The sequence below is a fragment of the Cheilinus undulatus genome, linkage group 8 (assembly GCF_018320785.1).
Source record: "Cheilinus undulatus linkage group 8, ASM1832078v1, whole genome shotgun sequence".
Classification (NCBI taxonomy): domain Eukaryota; kingdom Metazoa; phylum Chordata; class Actinopteri; order Labriformes; family Labridae; genus Cheilinus; species Cheilinus undulatus.
Genome location: NC_054872.1, coordinates 50,641,968 through 50,654,800, shown reverse-complemented (window position 1 = coordinate 50,654,800; position 12,833 = coordinate 50,641,968). Strand labels below are relative to the sequence as shown.

The 12,833-nt window shown below is 34.7% G+C and overlaps 1 protein-coding gene across 1 annotated transcript; it reads right to left on the bottom strand.

Annotated features, from left to right (window-relative positions):
• Nucleotides 1–461: 461 nt before the first annotated feature.
• Nucleotides 462–12,833, bottom strand: LOC121513965. The gene is made up of 13 exons (XM_041794005.1): nt 12,807–12,833; nt 12,580–12,708; nt 11,555–11,645; nt 10,973–11,067; nt 10,672–10,800; nt 9,647–9,737; nt 9,076–9,170; nt 7,993–8,076; nt 4,597–4,658; nt 4,407–4,460; nt 4,129–4,183; nt 2,213–2,383; nt 462–2,073 (listed from the first exon to the last, which is right to left on the bottom strand). Exons 2-13 carry the CDS (start codon nt 12,691–12,693, stop codon nt 1,255–1,257), a joined length of 1,860 nt encoding a protein of 619 aa, XP_041649939.1. The 5' UTR covers nt 12,694–12,708; nt 12,807–12,833; the 3' UTR covers nt 462–1,254.

Genomic DNA, 12,833 nt, shown 5'->3' with positions numbered 1-12,833 from the left:
GTTTATTTAAACTAGGGATGCATGAAATGATTGGTATTATATTTATTATATTACCAACTGATATTGGCTTTAAACATCAGCCTATATCAGCTGTAAATATTGTCCGTATGTACAGTATGTTTGTGGTGTTTTAGGCAGGACTAACAGACCTATGTCAGCTGGAGTCATTATCTACACTCATCCTCTTTGCTTAAAACTTTGAAGTGTGTTTTAAGGACTGAAATTTGAAGTCTAAGTCCTCTTAAGGCCAGTTAAGAGGACTTAAGTCCTCTTAGAGTCATTAAGTCACATTCTTGATGTGTGTCTGTGCCATTGAATAGAAAAAGGAGCAGTGTGTTTTTTAGTTACAAAGAAGAGACACCTAGTTCTGCATTCATTTTTTATTAGAGCTTCATTTATTCATTGATAAAAATAGATAATGATTGCAAGCTTACCATTAAATATCAGGGTTACACAGTGACAGTACATGGTTTAATCAAACAATAAAAACTGGACAGAAAAAATAGAAAATTATAGTCACTGTAATTATAGCATAGTGATTATAGTCAGTGTTAACATACAATACATGAAATCAAGGAAAAAGGCATAGTACATAATATATTAGTATCAATGTTTTACAGTGCTTTTTAAATGTTCAAACAGGCATTTATTTGTTTTTCTTAAAGATAATTTTAGATTACAGTTACCTATATTTAAAACAATGTTTCTAAAGGTCATTAAACAAAGGAAGCAGAAATATCCAGCTTGATCCTTTTTCACAGTTAGTGAAATTAGTAATGTCAAGTGAAATTGAGCGTTTCTGAAGTTAAAATTAGTGCAGAGATGTGCTTTATCTGTTAGGGTGCAATAATTATACTGGCTAATCTATTTAATTTTGTAGTAACTGTCAGTGACTTTTAAAGAGTAATTTTCCTAGAAATGTTCATCCCTAATTAGCAAGGATTTTAAATTAAGACTAAATAGCTGAACTTTATTATATTTAAGTGATGATTTGCAACATTAAAAAAAAAGTTACAAATTTGATGTATGCATGTGTCACACCACCCACTCGACCAATGATTTTTGAAAAATCATAACTTAGTACTGGCTGACTAAATTGAAATGTCAGTCTTTGTTGGAGTTTTACTCAGCAGTCGGAACTCAAATTAAACCTTGTTCTCTGTAAAATCTGCTTTGAATCTGTCGAAACATTGTACACACACCTGCAAGAAAGCCAGAGGCAACAATCAGAACGAGCAGAGTTTGACCTCTGGTTTACTTGAATGTTGTGTAGTCCAACTCCAACGCTTTCTTTACCTCATCAATGTTGATCTGTGTGATCGTGAGTTTTAACTCATCCAAAACTTCCTGCAACTCTTCTGCAGAGTTTCTGATGGCGAGGACGAACTTCATGATCTCAGATGAAGTTTCACCATCTTCCTGTGCCTGTTTGATGTTGCTTATCTCTTTAGCATCCATGGCAATAAAAAAGATGTCCACTGCCACAAACAAGCCAGCGAGCACACCAGTTGCTACTTCTGCCACACGTGCTACCCTTGAAAATTGTGCAGCCATTGTGCCGATTTTTGCTACTCTAGCACATCGGGCCACTGCTGCAGCACCACCCAAGACCTCTTCCATCCTTACAGCTGCTGCATTTGATTGAATTTGATGACAGCCGCTGTCACCATTGAGCTTTTGTGCTGGCGAGCCTTTCGTCATATTCTCCAAACTGTGGTTAATCTCCTGAAGCCAGAAGGCAACAGCTTTTACCTTTTCATTAAACTCTTTGAGGATGCCCCGAACAGTTTTGCGATCAGTGGACTGTGTGACCATCTTTGTGATGTTGGAGACACCAGCCGTGACCCCACCTGCCACACCCACTCCAACCCCAATCCCAGTAACAATCAGGGAGGCTCCCAAAGTGAATGGGGCCAGAGCAAGGCCCACTATGGATGTTATCCCGCCCGCCGCTCCTATCACTCCTCCTGTTAGACTGCTGATGGTGGCGGCCTTGTGGACTCTTTCCAGACCGTTTGCCACCTCTTTCAGATTTTCCAGCTGGCCCTGGAGGTATTTCACAGTTGTTTCACTCTATCCAAAACAAAACTAGTGTCAGAGACATCTATGATGCATGAGGGTAGTATTGTACTCTGCTGGATTTATCATAATAATGTCAAAGTAATGTTTGCTTTTGCTCTAATAAGGTTGGCTCTTTATTTAAGTGTCAAACCTTTTTCAGGAGACATTTCAGAGTTATGGGACGTCCCAAAATCTCACAGGCAGTTGGTCTGCAGTCAGGGTCTTTTCTCAACATGTCACTGAGAAGTTCACAAAACTCTGCAGAATACTTGTCATCTAGATTTGGGTTGAAACCACTAGTGCAAGGGTTTTCTGCAGAAAACTGTGGAAGCATTGAATTGTAAAAAAAAAAGAAAAAAAGATTAGCCTAAGTGATAGGGAAATGAATGTAACTGTTGTTGAAAATATACATTTCTGAACATGGGCTTAATTTTTTAAGTGATGTTATTGGGTGCAAACCTTTTCAAGGATGGGTCTGAATCATGATTAATTAAAATGTTGGCCTTTGTCAAAGTTGCACAAGACTGATGTATAACTAGGTCAAAATTGCATTTCAGCTGAGACTGCGTGGGGATGCTGAGAGCTGAATTGTGGAAGAACTGCTGAAAAAAAGCCTAAAAGCACAAAAATAGCTGAAAATAGCATAAAATGGCAGAGAAGTAGCTGAAAATGGATAAAATAAACTGAAAGTAGTTTTAAAAAGCTGAAAATACCCCCCAAAATTAGCTGAAAGTAGCCTTAAAATAGCTGAAAATAGCATAAAAATAGCTGAAAATGGAATTCAGTGACTGTAAAAGCATAGAAATAGCTTAAAATGGCATGAAAATGGCTGAAAATAGTGGAAAAATGCTGAAAATAGCACAAAAGCTGAAGAGTGCAATACCTGATTTGTGAAGAATGTGAAATCATTGCTCAAAATATAAAAATATAAAATTTAGTTGTAAAAAATTGAACACTGCTTATTGACAAAGTGGCCTCTTCAGTCTGAAGGCTGAAGGTGTGTAATTGTGCTAAAGATGGTGGTGATATTGTTCACAGCAGTTTTACTTAATCCCAAGCCAAATTGTTGAATAATACCTTTGCCAAAGCTGTGAATCATTCAAATAGTTTAAGAGTTTGTCTACATTTTAAAGCAAAGATGAAGTCTGTATGTGGAAGTGAACTGAAGTTATAAGCCTTAGAAGTTAAAGAAGTTTTAAAGGATTTAAAGAGCTGGCCCATCGCAAATAATGTTATTTTAGTTTTAGAAAAAGCAAAATAGTTTTTTTTTTTTTTTTAAGTATAAATAGTATAAAAAAGTATAATAAATAGCTGAAAAGAGCACCAAAAGCTGAAGAGTTTGATAGTAGAAGAGTGAAAATAGCCCAAGAAATGCTATGAGGAGTTGAAAAAAGTGTTTGGTTTTTTTTCTGTTTGTTTGTTTTGTTAGAAAAGCCCCACTCATTTGAATGGGAAAAAACTTGCAGAAAAAGTTAAATATTTTAAAAATTATAAAAGTAAAAAATGAGAAAAATCATAGCCATCATGTCCTAAAAGAGCTGAATAAAATGATATTAGTATGATGAGTATAGCTTAAAGAGAAAAAGAGGAGATGGGGTCCAAAAAACTTACGGTAAAAAACAAAATGGCTGACGCGAATATCAGTAGTGTGGATGCCTACTCAGCATCCCCGTTAATAAAAAAAATGGCTTACACGAATATCAATAGTGTGGATGCTTACTCAGTATCCCCACTAAATATATCAGGGCTTGATAATAAAACTAGTTGGACTTAATGATTTTGGGAAAAAAGTATGTGCAGTATACTGTATCATGTACACTGTGATTTGCATCATAAAAATGAACTTAAACCTGTGGAGTGCTTTTTATATACATTAATTATTAAAGCAAATGACTAGCTATATATTTTCCTTGTTTTAGCCAAGATGTAATTCAGCATCTGTTTTTGCACACCTCCTGGCAAAGCTGTACTTTTTTTTTTTCGCATTTCCTTTTTGATCAATTTTAACAAAATATTATCGTTACAGTTATTTTCAAACACATACATATATCTGATATGGTGACTTACCACTTGTTTTTGAGTGCAGAGTTCATACAGTATGCATCCCAATGACCAAATATCCCTACAAATAGAGAGCTGTTATTATATTTCAAGTGGATACTTTGACATTTATTTTCAATGTTTCAGCTGAAATTATACATTTGAAAAAGATTTCTTTGCACAGAGATGATACATGCGTATCAGGATTCAACAAATTTTTATAATGAAAAAAAAATTTTGGAATATTTTGACAGGAAAAGGCAGAAAGATAAGAAACAGGCATTTTCTATTTTGGAATTTTTTACCTTTTTGGATTTGTGAAAACTTCCGGTGCCGTTTGCGCAGCATATTTGAAGATGCTGCATAAACACAAGAAAAGAAAAGAAATTTAAATAAATGAACAATTAACATATCATCTACCTATGTGTAGGTATATATGTATGTAGATTTATATGTACATATATGTATATATGTGAGTGTATGTGTGTATTGTACTTGTCCTTTTTTTTCCAAAATCCACCCAAGTACAGCTTTCCAAATTCAGTGAAGAAGATGTTCTAAAAAAAGAGAGAGAGAAGCTAAAACTATTTTTTACTTTATTTACCCCAAATGGCAAGTGCAAAACATTCTATATATGTGTTACAAAGTCCATATTTGATCAAGCATAAATCCTCCTTCATATCAAACAGACCTGAAGCTGAGTGTGATTTGTGTGAGTGTAAGGAAAAATCTGGAGTAGGAAGTAATCAATTGTAGATGTTGATGGCATAATTATTGTCCGAGGAATAATTCTGAAATTTTAAAAAATCACATGAATATCCTAAAGAAATTTTAATGTTCTTTGTTGCTCCTTTTTTAGAATAGTAATAACTCAATGATCATCTAATCATATTGAAATAAATAAATGACAAAATGTCTTTCTCTTGTGAATTGTATGCAGAGTTCATGAATGGAACAATATGGCGAGTGTGCACTTGAGGTTGGCTGTAGGAAACGTGTCTCATTAGCCAGTGTCCTCATGCTCTCACTGTACAGGGCTGAATTTATTTGAACCACAGTCGTTTCAGTTATATTGAGGAAGAACCTCACTGCAGACTGATTGGGGCATCTCATTTCATAGACACATAGCTCAATAGGCGGAAGCTAAGCTTCGTTGACAGGAAGTCGAGCTCAGTGGGCGGGCTCTTGTCTGCTGGTAGGTTGATCCAAAGTTTAGTTGAGACCATGATTTCAATATGGAAGCTAACATGGATTGGCTTCAAGAGCTGTTTGAGTCCGCCTATTGTAAACAAATAGCTGACGTCACACAGTCACAATCACAGTGCGTATCAGAGCATGTGAGCGGAGTGGAGCGATGAGATTTCCCGCTCCTCGCTCACAGAGCTGTTCCTTGCGACCGCTCATCCGCTCAGAGGGGATTCACGCCGCTCCACTCATTATTGCTCCACCTTCCACTCAAGTTTCTTCCCGCTCCACTCAAATCACTCACCGCTCACTCAACGAAAACACGGAAGTGCTTTACCATTACCATCTTCTCGGTTTCAGACACTGGGAAATACTGATGTTTTTAAAAAATGACGATGGTGTTAATATTAGTATATCAACACTGTGCAGGCATCTCAAGTCTCTCGGATTATTCCGGCGGAAAGCCCAGTCTGACGTGCTGGATTTCGCTGTCTCTCTGCAGGAGCAGTGAAACCAGCACGGGATGCTTCACGGATACAAATTCTTGCAGATGCACTCTGGGTGAGACATGCTTCAGACGCATGGTGTGAGCAGTACTGGAGCGAAATTGGAGCAGGATGGAGCACAAGATAAGGTGCCGGTCCAGCTTTTTTGAAAAAACTGCTCCACGCTTTGGCCAAAATCCTTCTGCTCGCAATCCCCGCTCGCTCCCGCTCCGCTCCGCTCACATGCTCTGGTGCGTATAGCCATTCCTATACACTCGGATATCTGCTGCCTGGACGTCCATTGAAATGCATTGGAGAAAGTCAGTTTCCATTCGGTTTTATGAGGTTTCTTTTTTTTTTTTTAGATTTTAAGTTTAAAAATGGTCAAACGGTGTTCATGGAGTGCATGCTACTCCAACACAAGGTATCCTGAGAGGCTGGGTGACAGAGTGTATTTTGTACCCTTTCTTAAGCCACATCTAAACCGAGAAAAGTGTCTTCTTTGGATAAAAGTTGCGCGGTAGACCACAACATCAACTCAACGTGAATAAAATTAACAAGGATGTCTATATCTGTTTTAAGGTAATTCAACATCGTATTTGAGGCTACATATTGTCACTTTACTGGAAAGAAATATAAAATTATCTTAACATCTCTAACGTTACCTAAAGTTAGCCTAACGTTAGCTCCTAGCTGTGTTGTTCATTGTGTCATGTTGTTTGTTGGGAGTTCATTGGCATTTTTTGTTCTAGTTTTTCTTCTTTGGTGATCGTACATCATAGTTAGCTGTTGTCCAAAGGGCTCTAGTTAAACTAACGTTAACTTCTGGAGCTTAGCTTCATGAACTTATCTGTAAAAGCCGAGATAACAAAGGTTGGCAGACGTTATGCTGAATGATTCAATGTAAATACTATCAGAGAGACACTCGTGGTAAAGATGGTAAAAGGCCGTTATATTTTTCTCATATTATGAGCCAAAAACCTGAACTTCAGTGGCACTTTGATGCTGATCCTCTATCTTGTGGTCTGAGATTGTGATGGCAACGAGATGCGGTTTATCATGTCTGCACTGAGACCTGTAAATTTTGGCTTGTAATTGAAGCTTTTTATCGACCTTCTCGACATTAAAATGATTAATATATCCCTCCAATGCGTAGTTTGGACCCTTTTGTTGACTTCTAGATGATATGTGATCTTTCTGTCTCCAAAAATCATCAACGGCCTCCTGTGAAATGTCTCCTACTGTGACACCTGCAATAGCGCCTGTCACTGAATGTCCATTGTTTGTCCGAGTGAGTAGAGGGGGCGTGGCTTAGCCATAAGTCAATTCTTTTTACAGTCTATGCCAATGACATCTCACAGTTAAAATGTTGAGCAACAACAGCTCGTAGATTTCCATGACAACAACTGAGGATCAAAATTAACGGTAGAATTTCACTGAAAACTGATGTTTTGTAACTGTAGTAGCAAAATAGTAGAAATTTTTGTGTGAATTATCACTTCTTTTAGCATAAAGATGATGGTCTCATGTCTTGTAATCATCATATGCAGAAAAAAGTTACTTTGTTTTGAATTCTTAACATTTTCATACAAATTATACACTTTGGTTAAAACCAACCAAACAAGAAAGCATAAAGACTTTTTGATCTGTGTTCCTGTGCTCCTCTCATTTGTCTGTCATGTTTGACAGCAGCAGCTGCAATGCATGATGGGAAATAATGCTGAGCTAGCAACCATCAGTTGTTCACAACTTTTCCCAATGCATTGTGGGATGGAATGAGTGCACTATATAGTTAATAACAATATTCAGTCAGCATTGGGACACCACTACAAAATGGCGTATTCACTATATATTGAATAGGGAGTGATTTTGGACACAGCCAATGAAATCAGAGCAAAAACCAAGCTGTGCTTATGTCAGTGTGATATGTCAGTGTTTTATTTTGAGTAAATTTGTATAAATTCTAACATTCTGTTGTCATTTTGTCATGATGGGGTTCTGTACCATCACACTGCAACATGAGAAAAATAAATAACAGTCAAGGGGGTCTGAATACTTGCCGTATGCACTATATGTGAACATGACTTCATAGATAATGACGGATACAGTTATGCAACTTTTTTTTATTAAAAAATTGAGGAACCTGATTGTGAAGCAAATATTAAAAAAGGTGAAGATTTTTATGAAGACATTTTTTAGTCAATATAAATGACTGCTCTACCTGTGTTGTCAGTTCTTCATGAGGCAAATGTTTCTCATGAATGGTTCTCAGTGCCATGCAGATTTCAACCATCCAGTTCAGTGCCTAAAAACAACAAATGAAGATAATTACACATAGCAAAAGTGTGTTTATCATAGTTTCACTCACTGTCAGCAAGAAGCACTCGTTCCAGGTTTGTGGCAGAACTGAACTGGAACAAAATTTCATTTCCTCCTTTTACTGTTCTAGTTCAGAAACGAAAAATGGGAAATTGGCCCTCTATAGTCATTTTATGGTTCCTCTCCAAAAGCCAAAAATGAGTGACATTTTCTTCATTTCCATGCTGTCAAATGCCCTTTCAAAATACACTGACCTTTGGTACCCTGACCGGTCAGTGTATTGTTTTGGCAGATCCATTTCCTGTTTGAAACCAGACTCTTTTTTTTGTTTTGTTTTGTTTAAATGAAATACTTGAGGAAATAGATACATTAGATACCATACAATTTATTGAAAATAATGTCATTGGTAAAGTACTGGTGATTTAATGGACTAATATAAGAAGGAAATGAATATACTATATATGAAAAAAATAAGCCTGGACTGATCGAGGTATTTATTCATGTACACGGCAGAGGTCAGATTTCTAATTTATGATTTTACTGTTTAGTGGAAAGGTTTATTTTTTAGTGTTTGTACACAGTAAATAAGTCAATAATTAATTAAATGAATATTCAGAGCAAACAAACCGTCGGTCTAAATGGTAAGTGTTGGCTTTTGTTGGCTTAAATTTTGACATGAGGGCTTTTATTTTGAAATGCTAACCTTTCCAAATGATTTCACATGATTTCCTTTTCTCAAATATTTCATTAAAACATGGAAACAGTATAATAAATTGAAAAAACTTAAAAACTTGAATACTTAATGTCAACAAAACACATAAATATATTTAACAGGGGACAAGTGACAAGTTTACATTGACTTCGTTAGAAAAAAAAATTTAAACCCAACAAATTCCTACATTTTAAGTTACCAGAACATAATATAGAAAGTAAACAGTTCCTCTAGTTCATTTTGTTAGTGTAGACTGATGCATTTTTACAGTACCTCCTGCTCTTCCAGTTTCTTTTCTTTGATCTTGTCAGCAAGACTTCCTCCCTCACAGTACTGCAGTACCACACTGTACAATTTATGATGTTCATCTTTTAGAAAAGAAGAGAGAGACGACAGAATTAGTAAATCAGTCCTCAGTCTAGTGCTGAAAAACTTATCTGGTTCCAATTTCAATCACAGTTTTGGCCTCCCATAATCATAATTTATGATTATGAAAATAAGATAATCATGACTGAATGTTTACTGTGCCACACTGATTTTGTTTAAAGGTTTTGCCATGTAATAAATGTTTCTATTATTCATTTATTTTTTGGTGACATTTTGGCATTTTTTAATTTATTTATTTCTTTATTTGCTTCTTTTTCAGGAATTAAATATACATATAATTAAAAAAAAAAAAAAAAAAAAAAAAAATATATATATATATATATATATATATATAATTTAAATAATGTAAAAAATATTTAGAATAAAAATGAATTCAAACAAAGAATAACTGTCATGGCCAAAATGTCACCCAAAAAATTAGTATTTTACAGCAGTTTCAGAAGAATATCTGACCTACCAACAAGAGACTCCTTTATGGTCATAATGTGAGGATGCGACAGCTCCTTGAGGGCTTTTACCTCAGTGATTAATTTGTTGCCCGGTGACATCTGCACAAAACAATGTAAAACAATTGTAGGTTTAGGAAAAATCTGCATATTTATACTATAGTTTTCAGAATCAAAACATTAGTTTCCTCCAAAGCAGGGGTGTCAAAGTCAATCACAGCAGGGGCCAACATTCAACCACAAACTTTAAACCAAATTTTCACCAGTGATAAATTATGGGCAAAAAAAAAACATTTGAGATTAAAAAAGTCAAAATGATTAGTTTAAAAGCTCAAAATAAATGTATGTTTTCAAAAGGTTAAAACACAATATTCAAAGTTAAAAAAAAGTTTTTAAAAAGCAAATATATGAGATAGAAAGTCAAAATCATGAGTTCAAAATGTCGAAATATCAGTTCAAATTATACATTCTGAGTCTAAAAGTTACAAATATGAGATTAAAAGTCAGAATGGAGTTGGAAGGTCAAAACATGAGTTGAAATTTGAAATATTTAGTTATATGATTCAAAATTTCACATTTTGAATCCAAAAAGGTCGAATATGTGATAAAAGTCAAAACCATATGTTTAAGTCATAATTCTAAGATGCAAAATAGAAAATATTAATTGAAAACATGAGTAATTTTTTCCCCCACATTCCTGACTTTTTATCTGATAATTTTTACTATTTACTTTTTAAATTTTTTGACTTAACAAGGATATTTTTAAAATCATTTGGGTTAAATTTACATTTTTATTGTGGGGGGAATCTGCAGACCTCATACCGGTGGGACAGTTATAACAAAAATAAGATATGATCATGCAGGACGGGTATAACTGCACCACAGGCCAGATTTGTTCCCCGGGCCTTGAGTTTGACACCTCTGCTCCAAAGGATTTGCATTTTTAAAGTTAATTCATGACCATCATTGAAAGTGGATCGGCTCAACTTTCAACTGATCAAACTTTTCTATTCAGACTTATGAGCTTATCTCTTACCTGAAAATTTGCAAGGAGAAATCTCTCGCCGTTTTTTGTGACTATGAGGCCATTTTCTGTTTCCGTCTTAGATGCGTAGCCATTCTTATCAAGCATCTGTCTTATTTCTTCCATTGTTGTCAGAATGTCCTGTATAAAAAAGCCAGGAGAGAGTCATAATAGGCTTGGGATGTGTAACACTAAACAAAAAAAATTTAAACCCAACAAATTCCTACATTTTAAGTTACCAGAACATAATATAGAAAGTAAACAGTTCCTCTAGTTCATTTTGTTAGTGTAGACTGATGCATTTTTACAGTACCTCCTGCTCTTCCAGTTTCTTTTCTTTGATCTTGTCAGCAAGACTTCCTCCCTCACAGTACTGCAGTACCACACTGTACAATTTATGATGTTCATCTTTTAGAAAAGAAGAGAGAGACGACAGAATTAGTAAATCAGTCCTCAGTCTAGTGCTGAAAAACTTATCTGGTTCCAATTTCAATCACAGTTTTGGCCTCCCATAATCATAATTTATGATTATGAAAATAAGATAATCATGACTGAATGTTTACTGTGCCACACTGATTTTGTTTAAAGGTTTTGCCATGTAATAAATGTTTCTATTATTCATTTATTTTTTGGTGACATTTTGGCATTTTTTAATTTATTTATTTCTTTATTTGCTTCTTTTTCAGGAATTAAACATACATATAATTAAAAAAAAAAAAAAAAAAAAAAAAAAATATATATATATATATATATATATATATATATATATATAATGTAAATCATGTAAAAAATATTTAGAATAAAAATGAATTCAAACAAAGAATAACTGTCATGGCCAAAATGTCACCCAAAAAATTAGTATTTTACAGCAGTTTCAGAAGAATATCTGACCTACCAACAAGAGACTCCTTTATGGTCATAATGTGAGGATGCGACAGCTCCTTGAGGGCTTTTACCTCAGTGATTAATTTGTTGCCCGGTGACATCTGCACAAAACAATGTAAAACAATTGTAGGTTTAGGAAAAATCTGCATATTTATACTATAGTTTTCAGAATCAAAACATTAGTTTCCTCCAAAGCAGGGGTGTCAAAGTCAATCACAGCAGGGGCCAACATTCAACCACAAACTTTAAACCAAATTTTCACCAGTGATAAATTATGGGCAAAAAAAAAACATTTGAGATTAAAAAAGTCAAAATGATTAGTTTAAAAGCTCAAAATAAATGTATGTTTTCAAAAGGTTAAAACACAATATTCAAAGTTAAAAAAAAGTTTTTAAAAAGCAAATATATGAGATAGAAAGTCAAAATCATGAGTTCAAAATGTCGAAATATCAGTTCAAATTATACATTCTGAGTCTAAAAGTTACAAATATGAGATTAAAAGTCAGAATGGAGTTGGAAGGTCAAAACATGAGTTGAAATTTGAAATATTTAGTTATATGATTCAAAATTTCACATTTTGAATCCAAAAAGGTCGAATATGTGATAAAAGTCAAAACCATATGTTTAAGTCATAATTCTAAGATGCAAAATAGAAAATATTAATTGAAAACATGAGTAATTTTTTCCCCCACATTCCTGACTTTTTATCTGATAATTTTTACTATTTACTTTTTAAATTTTTTGACTTAACAAGGATATTTTTAAAATCATTTGGGTTAAATTTACATTTTTATTGTGGGGGGAATCTGCAGACCTCATACCGGTGGGACAGTTATAACAAAAATAAGATATGATCATGCAGGACGGGTATAACTGCACCACAGGCCAGATTTGTTCCCCGGGCCTTGAGTTTGACACCTCTGCTCCAAAGGATTTGCATTTTTAAAGTTAATTCATGACCATCATTGAAAGTGGATCGGCTCAACTTTCAACTGATCAAACTTTTCTATTCAGACTTATGAGCTTATCTCTTACCTGAAAATTTGCAAGGAGAAATCTCTCGCCGTTTTTTGTGACTATGAGGCCATTTTCTGTTTCCGTCTTAGATGCGTAGCCATTCTTATCAAGCATCTGTCTTATTTCTTCCATTGTTGTCAGAATGTCCTGTATAAAAAAGCCAGGAGAGAGTCATAATAGGCTTGGGATGTGTAACACTAAACAACAAGAGTTTGTGCGAGTGTGTGGGAGTATAATGTACTTACCAAATGCCAAAACCAATGTTCTTTCTC

What these genes read in the sequence shown, in the direction of transcription:
- LOC121513965 (XM_041794005.1), bottom strand. Translation starts at nt 12,693, where the DNA reads ATGGAAGAAATAAGACAGATGCTTGATAAGAATGGCTACGCATCTAAG. An exon ending in TTTTGGAAAAAAAAGGACAA is followed by an intron (nt 4,461 to 4,596) that starts GTACAATACACA and finishes GTGTTTATGCAG; the next exon opens with CATCTTCAAATATGCTGCGC. An exon ending in TCTGCACTCAAAAACAAGTG is followed by an intron (nt 2,384 to 4,128) that starts GTAAGTCACCAT and finishes ATGCTTCCACAG; the next exon opens with TTTTCTGCAGAAAACCCTTG.